This window comes from Rhinolophus hipposideros (genome assembly GCF_964194185.1).
Source record: "Rhinolophus hipposideros genome assembly, chromosome: 23".
Lineage (NCBI taxonomy): Eukaryota > Metazoa > Chordata > Mammalia > Chiroptera > Rhinolophidae > Rhinolophus > Rhinolophus hipposideros.
This window is the reverse complement of record NC_138069.1, coordinates 36,539,580-36,554,818: the sequence shown is the minus strand read 5'-3', so window position 1 is coordinate 36,554,818 and position 15,239 is coordinate 36,539,580. Positions and strand designations below refer to the sequence as shown.

The 15,239-nt window shown below is 53.9% G+C and overlaps 1 protein-coding gene across 1 annotated transcript in view; it reads left to right on the top strand.

Annotated features, from left to right (window-relative positions):
• SLIT3 (slit guidance ligand 3) overlaps nucleotides 1-15,239 on the top strand; it is a 561,455-nt gene that overhangs the window by 531,181 nt on the left and 15,035 nt on the right. Inside the window, exons 28-32 of the mRNA XM_081035897.1 lie at nucleotides 2,470-2,609; nucleotides 5,673-5,766; nucleotides 10,544-10,681; nucleotides 12,242-12,482; nucleotides 14,297-14,427. Coding sequence (XP_080892023.1) covers nucleotides 2,470-2,609; nucleotides 5,673-5,766; nucleotides 10,544-10,681; nucleotides 12,242-12,482; nucleotides 14,297-14,427 — 744 coding nt within the window. The remainder of the gene's footprint in view (nucleotides 1-2,469; nucleotides 2,610-5,672; nucleotides 5,767-10,543; nucleotides 10,682-12,241; nucleotides 12,483-14,296; nucleotides 14,428-15,239) is intronic.

The following is a 15,239-nucleotide window of genomic DNA, read 5'->3' as shown; positions in this document are numbered from 1 at the left end:
GATGTATCCCATTTCCACCCTCACTTGTTGAGGAAATTCAAATGAACTAGAAATATTTTTAGAATTTAATTTTCAAGGAAAAGGGCCCAGATCTACAGGATTAAGGAAAGCACGTGGAGAGTGAAGGCCATGGGGCTCCATGGCGAGGATGGCACGGCTGGTGGGGGCTTCCCAACGGCAGGAGAGTTCTCTCTCATCAGGTCAGCACCTGCTAGGCAGGGCACCTGTCAGGAAAGCTTTGCTCCTTCTCCCACGCCATCAATTTCCTAGGGCCGCTGCAAGGAAGTACCACAGACTGGTGGCTTGGAACAGTAGAAATGTATTCTGTCACAGCTTTGGAAGCCCGAAGTCCAAAATCAAGGTGTGAGCAGGGCCGTGCTCCCAATAAAACCTTGAAGGAAGGACCCTTCCTTGTCTTTCTCAGCTACTCGCGGTGGCTGGCGGTCTCTGACGTTCCTTGGCTTGCAGCTGCCTCCCTCCAACCTCTGTCTCTATCTTCAGGTGGCATTCTCCCTGTATCTCTGTCTTCGCATGGCCATCTTCTTATAGGGACAGCAGCCATATTGGATTAGGGGCCCACGTTACTCCAGTGTAGCCTCATCTTGAATTAACTAATTCCATATGCAATGACCCTGTTTACAAATAAGGTCACATTCTGAGGTACTGGGGTTAAGATTTCAACAATTCGTTTTGAGGGGACACAGTTCAACCCATGACACCTCTATGAGTTGGAATTTTGGAAACGTCATGTGCCTTTTCGTACAGATGCTTATTCAGTCCTGATACACTGTCTGCTCATGGAAAAAGCAAAGGCTGCCGAGCTGGCCGGACAGGAGACCAAGACAGGGAGACATGACCTGTCCTACGTCCTCACAGCTAACTTTGACAATCCCCCCACCAAGTTTCCAGTGAGGGCAGGGGAGACTTTAGGCTCCCCCCCACCCCGCCGTTCCCTTGACCAGCCCTCCATATCCCCCTTTCATGCACTCTGAAGGCTCTGGGGACAGCCAGAGTAACTGGTTTCAGGAAAGTAGGCAACACTACGGTGTCAGACCTTTGAAAACCTACCCCCTCTTTCTCCTGGCTCTGAAGAAATAGCCTTTCTCATGAACATCCAGGAAAAAGGAATGAGTCATTTGTCTCCACCTAAGAGCTCAGACTCAAGGACACCCTGGCCTTTTATAGAAAATGTGATGTGGTTTTCAGGTTGTAGAGGAAAGGAAGTTGAGTAGGAGTCTGGAAATCCACTTCCTATTAGTTTACTTTTTTAGCTAAACCCAAACCAAAGCAGTCTGTTTCAGCAGACCTGGAATTCCAGGTCTTCAGCTGGCATACACATGCATGGATGGGGTACAAATCCATGACTATGGGTCGGCCACAGGAAGTACGATTCACTGTAGTACTCATTTACTCAGACACTCACCTCCCACCTGGATCCCCAAATGCCCTCTCGCCCCGTCTCATCTGCCCAATCTTCATCGGTTCTGACTTATTTTGCATGTCTAATCCTGGGGATATGACCAAGGTTAGACAAAGACGGTGAGCTGAGGTTTTCATCCGAGAGATTTAACACTCCAGACAAGTTCAGGAAATGTGCCGTGCTGATCTGTGGTGTTTAAAGCCTAGCTCCCCAGAAAGCCTCAGTGTTGGCAGGAAAAGGGTCCTCCCAACCCCTCCCCTTATCCGCCAGAAGCTGGAGGGGGCTCAGAAGTAATAGGAACACACGACGGAGAAATGGCGCCCCTAGGGAAAGGTTTTGTCTAGAACTATATCCAGCTCACATGTTCTGAGCATTTCCTATGCACCATGTACCCTTCTAAGCATTTTACTTGTATGATGTCATTTAATCCCTGCAACCACCCTGGGGGTAAATAATATTGCCCCAGTCAACAGATGAGGAAACTGAGACAGGGAATTGAAGTCATTTTCCCAATGTCAAATAGCTAGGAAGTGGCAGACTTGGAACTTGCTCCCAGATAGATGCAGGAACGCAGAGCCGGATCTTGGCCACCTCGTCCTGCTCCAGCTCAGGACAGAGAGGGGGCCCTCGAGTAGAAAGTCCCTCAAAGGGGGATGTTTGTTATGGTTCTCTCTGTCTACAAGAGACACTACCCATGGAAGAGTCAAAGGAAGAGCGGTGGGGAAAACAGCTGGAGCTAAGTGAGAGCTGGGAAGCCACTTCCAGCTGTGGGGATGGTGAGGGAGGAACTGCCATGGGGAACCGTCCCCAGGGGCAAGGCAGCCCCCAGGGCCAGGGGAGAGCCGATAATGCCCGGAGACAGGGGCGAGATGAAATGGCCTCTGAAGTCCGGAAGGTCTTCCTGTCGGGACTGCAAAGTGCTGCGTTGGACCTCCATCCGGAGAGAAACCTGACTAATTCTATTCCCCCCCAATCTTCTTTTCTGCCGCTCAACCCACCCCCTCCCTGACCCCTGGCTCCCCTCCTCCCCACCCCACACGTCCCCAAAGCTGCTCTTGCCCTCTGGGCTTTGAGGGGCAACGGTGTGAGCTCAACCCGGACGATTGTGATGACAACGATTGTGAGAACAACGCCACCTGCGTGGACGGGATCAACACCTACGTGTGTGTCTGCCCCCCTAACTACACAGGTGAGGCCCGGCACCGAGTGGGGCTGTGTGTGATGGCAGGGCAGGAGCCATTCTCTTAGCTTCTTCCAGGGACCCCACCTCCTTCCCTCCCCGCCATGGACAGAGCCTTGAATTCCCAAAACCCCATGAGGGGCTCCCAGAGGCCCAGCCCGCCCCCTCCCACACCCATCCCCACAAAGCACGAGCCCCTTCCCACTTTGAAAGAGGTTCCCAGGACCTTTTCAGCTGTCTGTTCACTGAGTTAATGGCCATGACTTCCCTGGGGAACCTGGAGGCCCAGGGGTGTGAGGGTAACAGACATTGGCATTGTGTTTATGCTTTGTTCCAGTCTAGTCAGCCTTCTCTGGAAATCTACATTTTCCAGACACTCTGCTAGCAGCTGGGGATACGAAAATGAGCAAGACAGAGATCCTTCTCATAAGGAGCTCATCAGGAAATAGAGAGAAACCCCGGTCAATAGAATGAGAAAGAACATGACACTTATTCTCATTTGTCGTGAGATCACAGAGAAGAAGCCTAAACCAGTGGAGAATGAAGGGAGATTATTCCCCACCCACCCCCAAAACAACACCTGTATTTCCTATAGTACTTTTTCCGGAAAATAAGACCTGGCTGGATAATCAGTTCTAATGCGTCTTTTGCACCAAAAATTAATATAAGACCCAGTCATATGATTATGATTATGATACGATACGATACGATACCCGGTCTTATATTAAGTCTTGTTCCAAAAGACGCATTAGAGCTGACTGTCCAGCAAGCTCTTATTTCTGGGGAAACACAGTAACAGCCCCTAATGAGGATAGTTAAACATACCATTAGATTGTGAACAAAATGCGAATTTGTTATAGGATCAACCTACAGTGGCCTGTGGTAAACTGGGATTCCATGAATTCCATGAATGCTTTGAGAAAAAGGCTCCATGAGCAAAAGGGTTTGGGAAGCACTGTGTATAATAATAGCCCTCTTCTTGGAGCCCACGATGCGAATTAGCATGTTAGGCGTGCTGACAATTCCTGCTTTAAAGAAAGCCATTTAATGTTGTCACCTTATTTGATCTCAGAGCTTCCCTCCTGTCCTACCCCCGACCACCCTTACCCACGCAGACACTCTGTGTTGCAAGAAACGTATCTCAGGATACTTGCCTGAGGCCAGGATGAAGATTAGGACGATGCAGCCCAGGGTCTCGCCCACCCTAGCCTGGTGGGCGCTGGCTGAGGCGTCACGCATGAGGTGGGAGGGGGGAGATGAGGAGGATGAACAGAAGCCGTCCTGAGGCCGGCAGAGACGGAAACCCAGTGGCCCCGCTGCCTCATGCAGACCTCCAACCCAATAGCCACGTATCCCGGCCAAGCCCTGGGGACTGCAGGCGTGTGCCGAGGCCACCAGAAAACCACCTCCTTAATCTAGGCCTCCCGGCTCCCAGAGAAGGCTCAGTGCTGGGAGAAGGTGCAGGGCAAACCTGCCGAGTCAGCCTCCCTCGTGGCATACCTCTTCCACCTTCCGAGAGTGTAATTACAGCCAAGCTGAATTAGCAACAAAGAACACTCATTGTGCATCTACTGTACATAGAGCACTGAATTCACTGCTAGATTTACTGAGAAGCCTGAGCTCCGCCCACAAGGGCCTTCTGGGACATCTTCTACCTAAAACGAGAGGAATCAGAGTTAAAATCCTTGGTCCAGAAGAATCTGCTCAAGGCCAGAAGAGAGAGAGTAAACGTCCCAAGAGCTAGAAAGAAAGAGAAGGCAGAGGGCTCAAAGTCGGCTTTGGGGCAGAGGGTTTGAACTGAATTTACAGTGGGCAAATGGGCAGTGGGAGGCGCTGACGGGACACTTCGGAGGTGGCCTTCTGTCCCCACCGAGCACCGCCTGTGTCTGCAGCTGACCAGGCGCACTTCTGATATAATGCACTTTGTTCTGAGGATGGGATGTCTTGGCTTTGTCTGTCCCGGGTCTCTCACAGACACCTGTCCACTTCTCTGGATCTCTGCACAGAGAAGGTAGAAGAGGCTCGTAAGAGCTCAGAGCCCTCTGTGGTCTTGAAAGGCTGGCAGCAAAATGAGGACAGGCCAGGGGTCAGCTTGTCTCACCACAGCGGAGAATAGACTCCAGAGCTGTGTCTGGCCTTCTTCCCTCCCTCCCCCCCGCTCCCCCCAGCCACCCTCTGGACCCTTCTTCCTCTGGCTATTCCCTGGGAGCCGTAGGCAGCCTTCTCTCACCCACACCCACACCCACACACCCAGCTCTGAGAGATCGGCCGCAACTAGTCTGCCTCTCCGCGAACGCTCTCTACCTGGTGTGACCCGGTGGAATTTGACGAAATCCCAAGCTCAGAGGTGCACCTACTATTCGCCTTACCCCTGCCGTCCTATGTCACCTCTCACATTCCCAAAACACTTTCAGGGGGTGTGAGCTTTGCAGGGCTTATATGCCAGGGCCTTCCCTGGGTATTTATGACCCATTAGGCATTTCGTGGCTCTGTGGACTTCAAAGGGAATGTCTCCAGAGACCAGAATTCCGAATGCCTTTCATAGTTCTTCTCTGAGAACATCCAAGGGGCTTACTTCTCTGTAACAGGTGAACTGTGCTGCTAAGCCATGTCCGCACCGCCAGGAAACCTCTGGGCTTCCCTCAGGGCACCCGTCCTCCCGCTTCCATCTCTGTGTTGTCATCGCCTGCTTATTTGTAGGTCTCCCCAACACGGCCATGGGGAGGACAGGGAACAGGACCAGGTCGCTGCTGTGTCCCCAGCACCTGGCACAGTGCCTACCACCCAGGAGGTGCTCAATAAAGAGGTGTGGAATGAAAAAAACAAATAAGCAGAGCCCAAGGTCAGGGTCGGGCACTCGGTGGTTTCACTGCAGCAGCCTCTGAATGATGGAGCGAAAAAACCAAATGGCGGAGGTATGACAGGGCCCAGGAGAGATCCTGGAATCTTCCCATTGTCACTGCTAGGGAAACCGAGGCTGAGGTACAGGGGAAAGGATGTGCCAAGAGAGCAAATGCGGGGCTCCTATATCCATGACCCCCTGCTGCCTGAGTTCTCTACCCACTCTACCAGGTGAGCTGTGTGACGAGGTGATTGACCACTGTGTACCCGGGATGAACCTGTGTCAGCATGAAGCCAAGTGCATCTCCCTGGACAAAGGGTTCCGGTAAGGCTTGGCTTCGTGCCCCCAGCACGGGGTCCTGGGGGCTCCACACACAGTCTGGGTTTGAGGCAGAGGCTCTGGGGCTCTCTCTCCCCCTCCCCCTAGAAAAGAAGACATTTCTAGGGTCCTTGATTCTGGCTCTGAGTACTGCTGGGGTTCTCAGCACGGGAGAGAAGGACCTGTTGGAGCAGAGGGGGACGCCCCCTCCTTACTTTAGGAGGCGGGATGTGAACACCAAAGGATGGGTAGGATTTAGGGCCCACAGGTGGAGAAGAGTCTAGACTAGATGAGGCTGAGGGGGGCATGGGTGTGTCTTCTTGTTTCCTTTCTCCTGATATCCCAAGCCTAGAGCTCATCACCAGGGAAGGTGCAAGAGGTGCATTAGGGCCCCTGGTTAGGCTGAAAGCAAAGGAGGCTTCAGTGCTTCCACGCACGTACCCTCATTCAAAGCTGCCTTATTTGCCGCCGCTCCCCAGAGATGTGGCAGGTGGGCTCTCAGGCAATCCAGTTACCTGCGTGTGAGTGAGGGTGAGGGCTGCCTTCCAAGACCCCTGCCCCTGCTTTTCCTGCCCCAGGATTAGACTTCAGTTCAGGGCTGCTCTTTAACTGAAGGAAGAACTGAAGGAAGAGGCAAAGGGGAGGGAAGAGATGCCTAGACCATAACCTTGAACCCAAAACAGAGCAGGCTGGACGGGCATGCAGAGTGTTTTGGGTGTGCCCAGCAGGCAGTGATGGTGGCTGGGATGTGGGCAGGACGTGCGTAGGTGCAGAGGAGGCCAGCAGCACCCCAGGCCGAGTGGACAGCGGGCTCAGGATGCCGGCTTGGAAAAGCACAGTGAGCGTGAAGACTGGTCAGAAGTGTCCAGGGTGCAGGTCTGGGGTCCGGGTGCTGGGGAGTTAAGGCCAGAGACGTAAGCAGCGCCAGAGACCACGATCCTCTGGTACTTGTCTCTCAAAACCTCACTCTACTGTAACCAAGGCCCTTGAGTTCTAGAATGATACAAAAAAAAAAGAAACCGGTCTAGCTCTCAGAACCTTGAGACAGTATTTTTATGCACCACATCGAGAATTCTGAGGTCTACTGCCAGCTCAATAATGGGGATTTTTTTTCTTTTAAGTCAAAAATCCCTCCTCCCAGTGCAACATTTTATAATTGTATCCCCCTCCCCACTCCCATCACCATAACAACTCACATCACAAGGCCGGCGGCAGGGACGTCAGCGAGAGACCTTTCCCCAAGTCTGAAGCGGTTTAACCTTGGAGATTTCCTTGTGTGCTGTTCTGATGAGGTCTCCACAGGACAGATGGTACTGTATGCCTATCTGCAATCTGAACACTCAGATACTAACATGCCGAAGCACTGAAAATACTGTGAACACGACCCACAAACACTGAAAATAATCACGGAAGTAAAGATGACAGTGAGCGGCATGCACTGAGGACTCACCGTGTGTCAGCACCGGGCACGTCACACTCAGCAATCCTAGGAGGTAGAGACTGCTTGTTACCCGCTGTCTGAGTGGGTGAAGCGAGCTGCCTGGGCACGCTGCATGGAGAACGCTGCAGCCGTGAGTCACTCCAGGCCTGACTGAGTCCCCAGCGACACGTGGACATGCCTGGTGTCCTGGGACCAAGGCTGTCCCTTGGGTACCCCACCCGCGTCCAGAATCAGTAGGTCAAATACCTAGGAAAATCTCATCAACCTTACACTTTAAAAGAAACCTTTGAACACAATAGGGAACGCAGGTTATCACAGCACAGGCTCCTCTTTCGCGGAGGATAAAACGTTGTGTAGATTCTCGCTATTGGAAGTGAGGCCCGTGATAGCAGCGTGAGCACCACGTGGGAACTTGTCTGGAATGCTAATGCCCCGGCCTTTCCTGAAGCGGAAATTGCACTAACGAGCTGCCTGGGTGTTTTGGGTGCTCATCCAAGCTTGAGAAGCACAGGTGTGGAGAGTACTGTGGCATTGGAAAGAAGGACGTAAACACGTGTGCCTCGAGACCTCCACTGCATGGTCTGCAAGTAAGCACGGCTTCCCTAATTCCCCATGAAGACCCGATCAGTAGCCTTGGACTCCATGCCTAAAGAGCTGGACTTGACCCTGTAAGTACTGAGCAGCTGTTGATGCCTTGGAGAAGGTCCCACAGCTTGAGTAGCTCTGCAGGCACTTAAGAGCTCAGGAGACACAGACCCGGAAGCCTACGAGGAAGGGAAAGGTGGTACAGACGGGAAGGTGGTGCGGGCACTAGCCGAGGTCCGGACGGCAGCACTCAGCATGCGCCCCACAAAGGCGCTCCCGACCTGTGTCTTCAAAACACTGGGGGTGTGAGCTATGAGGTGAGAGCCCACAACTCTGCCAGTCAAATGAGCAAAGGCAAACAAATCAGATCTTAGCCTACTGCACCGTGGTCGAACTTGACCCCTTCCAGGGACACCCCAGCCCCTGAGTGCTTTACCCAGCCAGGCTTCCACAGCCGGCACCAGGCTCTGCAAAACCAATGCCAGGATCCCCTGTGACTCGAGCCACTTCTGTCCACTCCTAAAGCGGGGAGGAGCGAGGACCATCCTTTGTCCTGGGGCTTCTTCCCCAATTAGGCTCCTTTATGTCTTCCAAGGTCTTGCTTTCCACTCCACCCTGGCCACCTGTGCCACTTCCCCTGCCTGTACCTCCTTCCCCTGCCTGTACTTCCTTCCCTGCCTGTACCTCCTTCCCCTGCCTGTACCTCCTTCCCTGCCTGTACCTCCTTCCCCTGCCTGTACCTCCTTCCCCTGCCTGTACCTCCTTCCCTGCCTGTACCTCCTTCCCCTGCCTGTACACTTTCCCCTGTCTGTACCTCCTTCCCCTGCCTGTACACTTTCCCCTGCCTGTACCTTCTTCCCCTGCCTGTACCACCTTCCCTTGTCTGTACCTCCTTCCCCTGCCTGTACCTCCTTCCCCTGCCTGTACCACCTTCCCCTGCCTGTACCTTCTTCCCCTGCCTGTACCACCTTCCCCTGCCTGTACCTCCTTCCCCTGCCTGTACTTCCTTCCCTGCCTGTACCTCCTTCCCCTGCCTGTACCTCCTTCCCCTGCCTGTACCTCCTTCCCCTGCCTGTACTTCCTTTCCTGCCTGTACCTCCTTCCCCTGCCTGTACCTCCTTCCCTGCCTGTACCTCCTTCCCCTGCCTGTACCTCCTTCCCCTGCCTGTACCTCCTTCCCTGCCTGTACCTCCTTCCCCTGCCTGTACACTTTCCCCTGTCTGTACCTCCTTCCCCTGCCTGTACACTTTCCCCTGCCTGTACCTTCTTCCCCTGCCTGTACCACCTTCCCCTGCCTGTACCTCCTTCCCCTGCCTGTACTTCCTTCCCCTGCCTGTACCTCCTTCCCCTGCCTGTACTTCCTTCCCTGCCTGTACCTCCTTCCCCTGCCTGTACCTCCTTCCCCTGCCTGTACCTCCTTCCCCTGCCTGTACTTCCTTCCCTGCCTGTACCTCCTTCCCCTGCCTGTACACTTTCCCCTGTCTGTACCTCCTTCCCCTGCCTGTACACTTTCCCCTGCCTGTACCTTCTTCCCCTGCCTGTACCACCTTCCCTTGTCTGTACCTCCTTCCCCTGCCTATACACTTTCCCCTGCCTGTACCACCTTCCCCTGTTTGTAGCACCTCCCCCTGTTGGTACCACCTTCCTAGTCTGACTTGGGAAGGCTGTGGTTATTTTTACTCTGCCCAGTAGAATTCAGCTGGTAGGCCAAGAGAGGTACGCAGGCTCCAGGCCCTTCAGGAGGCTGAAGAGGCAAGAAGCGTTTATGTTTGTGCCTGTGGCTGTGCCTAAGCCCATGAGTCCCGTACCTTCTGTTTCTCACTGGGACTTCGGCAGAGTCTTACCCCACACAAGGAACCCAGTGATGCCTGTTTCAGGCCCACACTTGGCGACGCCAAGTCACAGCACAGCAGCTTTCTCTGACATTGTTAACCTGGGCCCACAGGACAAGGTGGCCCTGGTGACACATTGCAGGGCCCTGGGCTGGGGCAGTAGCTCCCATGCTGTCACCTGGGAGCATGAGGTGTTTGTTAAAGACAGGGGGCTCACAGTTCTTATCCCAGCCCGAATCTCTGGGGAAAATGAGCAAAGGATAAGATAACATCAAAGGGAATATGAACAGCGTCCTCTTCACCATGATCGCCATCACCGTCTACGTATCACGTGCTCAGTGTCACCTCATGCGCTGCAATGTGCCTCACTTAGTTTTTAAAACAACCTTAAGAAGTGAAATTATTCATTGTCAGTCACATTTAAAGAGGAAGAAGGTGAAGCGCAGAGATAAGGAGTGGCTGACACACTGAGAGCAGGGTCCCACAGTCAGTGTAAACGAGGCGTCACTGCACTGTGGGGACGTACGTAACATCCACTCTCTCGGAGCCTGGTCCCCCCTCGTCATGGAGGAACCCCTTGCGGGATGCTGGGAGGCCTCTGTGAGGCATTCAGGAGGGTGCTTAGCACAGTCCCAGCACCAAGCGAGGACTGAGCGCTGTTAGCTCTCTAGAAAGTGGTGGGTCCAGCCCAAACCTGAGTGAGTCCCGGCCTGTGTGCCTCAGCCTGGCTCCTGAAAACAAGGTGCCCCACTGGAAGCAGGCAAAGTGGACTTGCAGGGACCAGAGGCTGGGGACAGCCAGTGACAGTGACTGTGGGAACAGGCTTTCGGAGCCTGTGGCAGTAGAGGGGGAGCTATTGGGTGCAGAGGAGGGAGGAGCAGCCACCTGGACGGGCCTGGAGCAGCCCGGCTTTGCTGTGTTCCAGGTGCGAGTGTGTCCCTGGCTACAGTGGGAAGCTGTGTGAGGTGGACAGTGATGACTGCGTGGCCCACAGGTGCCGCCATGGGGCCCAGTGCCTGGACGCGGTCAATGGCTACACATGCGTCTGCCCCCAGGGCTTCAGGTACGTGGCAGGGTCCTCAGCAAGGTGCCATCTGGGCCAGACGCCAGGGCCGATGGGCTGGCGACCGGAGGGCCACACAGCCCCAGCCCTGCATCCCTGAGTCACTTTTATTCCCTCCCACACCTTCCTCAGCTCTCCTAAGTCCCAGAGCAGGTGTTGTTAACTCCGAATTGTAGACGGAGAGGAGAGCTGCCCAGGTCACTTCCTCATGGAAGGTGAGGTCCAGCTGGACTTGAGGGCCAGCTCCCATCATGTCACGCTTGGGCACCGATTCCATGGAATGGGACGTGCCACCCCCCTGGAGCCCAGCTTGCAGGAGGTGGGTGGGGGAAACCACATGGCCACGCTGGCAGCGATCTTCTTTCTTGGTTACAGAACAAAAATAATATGGTGCCCTGTGGCAGAAAAATGGAGGCGAATGGAAGGGTTTGGGGTGGGTCACTGGACTCAGTGATGCCAGGAGAGAAAGGGGAGATGGGAGGCACTGGCCAGGTGGTCAGGAGCTGTCTGTGGTGTCAGTGGAAGGAGGGGCCTGGGTTCCAGCGCTAGCTCCCACACTGATGGGAAGGAAAGGGCACGGGGATGACTGAGGGAAGGCAGGGACCGCATGTAAGGGGGGTCCGACCGGCGACAGTGCTGCCTGTATCAGTACCCACTGGGTGGCATACACCCAGCCATGGTAACCCAGCCATGCAAATGAGCCTTGGTCGCAGGCTGGGAGGGAGAGCCTGGAAGAAACCCGAGTGCTCAAGGCCAGTGCTTCCGAAGCCTGGCTGAGCCCTGTGAGCTCAGAAGCCTGTGAGCCCACCCGACAGCTGCTAAATTAGGACTCGGAGGTGAGGCAAAGGGGCTGGGAATCCGCACTGTTTATAACAGTTTTAAATTGTGGCAAAATATACAGACACCGTACCATCTTAGTTATTTTTAAGTGTACAGTTCAGTGACATGAAGTACATTCACGCTGCTGTACACGCTCCAGAGCTTTTTTTTTTTATCTTGCAAAACTGAAACTCTGTACCCATTAAATTTTGGCACCCTGTTCTCTGCTCCCCCCCAGCCCCTGACAACCACCATTCTACTTACTGTCCCGACAAACGTGACCACTCTAGGGACCTCATATAAGTGAAATCATATTGCATCTGTCTTGCTGTGACTGGCTCATTTCTCTGAGCATAATGTCCTCAAGTTTCAGCCGGTAGCGTGTGACAAGATTCCCTCCCTTTTGGAGGCTCAGTAATCATCCATTTTGTGTATAGGCCATATTTTATTTGTCCATTCACCTGTGAAAGCATGAGAATCTGCACTTTTAACAAGTTTATCCTAGGTGATTCTTAATCACACTGAAATTTGTGGACCTGAGCTCTAATCCAATCCGAATATTTTAAAACTCAGGGAGCTGGGGCTTGGAGAAGGAAGACTTGCCCCAGTTAGAAACAGGGCTGGAAATAGACCCTGGACCTCGTCCCGGCTCCCATCTTGCTCCCACCTGTCTGCCAGGGGCTCTCTGGCCAAAATAACTGATGGTCTCCTCTCCCCTCATTCTGCTCTACCCCCTTCCAGCGGGCTCTTCTGCGAGCACCCCCCTCCCATGGTCCTGCTGCAGACCAGCCCCTGTGACCAGTACGAGTGCCAGAACGGGGCCCAGTGCATCGTGGTGCAGCAGGAGCCCACCTGCCGCTGCCCCCCGGGCTTCGCCGGCCCGCGGTGTGAGAAGCTCATCACTGTGAACTTTGTGGGCAAGGACTCCTACGTGGAACTGGCCTCTGCCAAGGCCCGGCCCCAGGCCAACATCTCCCTACAGGTAGGCACGAGCCCACCCAGCCTTCAGACGCATCCCACACTCCCCAAGCTCTGACTGTTCTGAAAACAGCAGGGGCACCCCAGATCAGGGCGGTCCTGCCCCTGCCCCGCAGCTTTTGGGATCTGGGCCGGCTGTGTCCAGAGGGTTCTGTAGACAACCCCTGACCAGCTCTCACGGCGACCAGTAGCCCCCACTTTCAGCCTCATTCATTCATGTCTATAGGAAATATTCATTCAGCTGTGCTGGACAACGAGAATTCAATCGTGGACGAGGCAGGCCAAGCCCAGTGCCTAGAGCAGGACGACAAGGAAAGGGACGATGACGGCCCGGGGTGTTATGGAAGCACAGAGGCAGAGCAGTGATCTCGCTGCTGGGAAGAATCAGGGAAGGCTCCCCAGAGGCAATGATAACCAAGCTGGGAGCTGAAGGAGGATGGGAGTTTTCCTGGAAAGGGGTCAGAGGGTGAGGGGCTGACAGGGCAGAATGAAGAGACTGAGAGGAGCGTGTGCAAAGGGCCAGAGGCGCACACAAGCAGGGAATGGAAAACCATTTACTATGAACCCAAAGCTTTCCAACTAACTTCTTCCGGGTTCCTCATCTGTGGACCTCAGCACATTTATTCCAAACTGCATTTCTGAGAGAAGTAAATGCTGTTCTGTATGATAGAGAAAGGGGCTTGCTGGGGAGGGGGATCCCCGGAGATACAGGTAGAGGGTGTAGGCCGATTAGTAATTTCCGCCACGTGGTGCTAACGGGGCCCTGCCCCCCTTTTTGTTATGGCCATGCTAGCCCAGCCTTAAGCTTACGGAGCAAATACTCATTCAACAAAGACCTGTTAGGTGCTGTCCATGCCAGGCACCGTTCTAGGCGCTGGGGCTACAGAAATGTGCAAGAAGTACAAGCTGCCTCATTTGCCTCGTGGGGCCTACAGTCCAGTGGGCAGGCCTCTGAGAGCAGGGCTGACCTGGGCACCACCAAGAAGGAAGCTCTGGCTGCCGTCACCCCCTCCTGGGTCCTCATCGCCCTCCTGCCTTCCTCCCTTCGTCCCACCCACCCTGGGTCCCAACTAGCCAGAGCAGCACCCAGTGCCCAGACACTCCATCCTATCAGACGACCTGCTCCACAGCCCACTCCTTCAGGCTGTACCTGTGCCAGGTGGCGGCAGACTAGTCAGCGGACCCAGCCCTGCAGCCGGACGCCCGGCAAACGGGTACCGTCTGGGCAGCAACTTCGGAAAGCAGTGGTTCTCGGCCTTGGCCGTACGTTAGAATCACCCGGAGAACTTCTCAAATTGTCTTTGCCTGGGCCCCGCCCCCCAGAGAGAGACTCATGGGTAATTGGTTTGGGGTGAAGCCCAGACACAGGGGTTTTTAACAGTTCCCCAGAGGACTCTTAGCAAAGTGCCCAGTTCGTAGTAAACACTGAACTCAATGGTAATTGTCAGCATTTTTTTTATAATTATTATTACACTTTGTACAGAGAGACTGAGCCCCCGAGAGGGGCAGGAACTTGGGTGGGATCACGCTGCCTGTCAGCGGAAGAGGCCAGGTTAGAGCTCAGGGCTCCCGACAGGCAGATGGGAAACATAACGTGATGGGTGCTCAATAAATGTCTGTTGAGTTGAATGACCCCGTCAGCATTTGCCAGAGTATGTGTAAGTACAGGCTTTACTCCTGGGAATTCGCAGTCTAGATGGAGGGGGACATCGGGACATGGATTCCGGGGTCATTCAGAAGATGCCACCTGAAGAGGCTCTGAGATCAGGTGAAGAGGTTCGGCCTCAGGGGAGCCCTAACGCACGTGCCTCTCTCCAGGTGGCCACTGATAAGGACAACGGCATCCTTCTCTACAAAGGGGACAACGACCCCCTGGCACTGGAGCTGTACCAAGGCCACGTGAGGCTTGTCTACGACAGCCTGAGTTCCCCGCCAACCACGGTGTACAGGTAAGAGCCGCGGTCCCTCCAATGCATGGTCGCCATGTCTGACACCTGCTTCCAGCCCTGCTGGGTAACTGATGCCTCTTCTCCCGAGCCCTCAGCATCTACACTGTTCCTTTCTGGGTGTGGCAGGTGGGAGGGAGAAAGGTGGTGTGGGAGGAAGAGGCAGGAGAGGAAGGCAGACCCGGGGGAGGTGACACCTCGGTACCATAAGATAAATGGCCAGCTGGCTATTACTGCAGGAGCCCCTGAGCTCCAATGGGGACAAGGCTGCTTAATGAGATGCCCTTTTCAAAATGTCATCCTAATCTTTTATTAGTTTAAGAAAGAAAACAGGGAGATTAGCATGCAGTTCAAGGGGAAGACATTCCATGGCTCTGAGGGAGGTAGAACTGTTCCTAAAGTGATTTTCAAACTGTTCTGAAGGACAGTTGTTCCTGAACTTCGGTCCTTCCAACAGTCACCCTGAGTTCTACAGTGTCGGTTTGTCGGCTGTGCTGTTCCTTACCACGCTACCTCACATCGACTTGAAATCTGCTCACTTCTTAAATTTAGCTTCATCTTAAGTAATGGCATCTGTGCAATCACAGATCTGCTCGTTAGATATGTTAGACTTGTGGTCTACTTTTCAGCAAAAGTAATCCTGAATTACTAAAGTTAAAAATTCTTGTACTTATCCATATTTTTGTAATAGTTACAAAGATGACTGTTAGGAGAGGTGTCAGTCTGTTACACCCAAAATCAGGTAAAACAGCTGGTGGGAGGACCCACATTTTGAGACCCGCATTCAGACGCTGGCCTTCCCTTCTGAAGCCAGA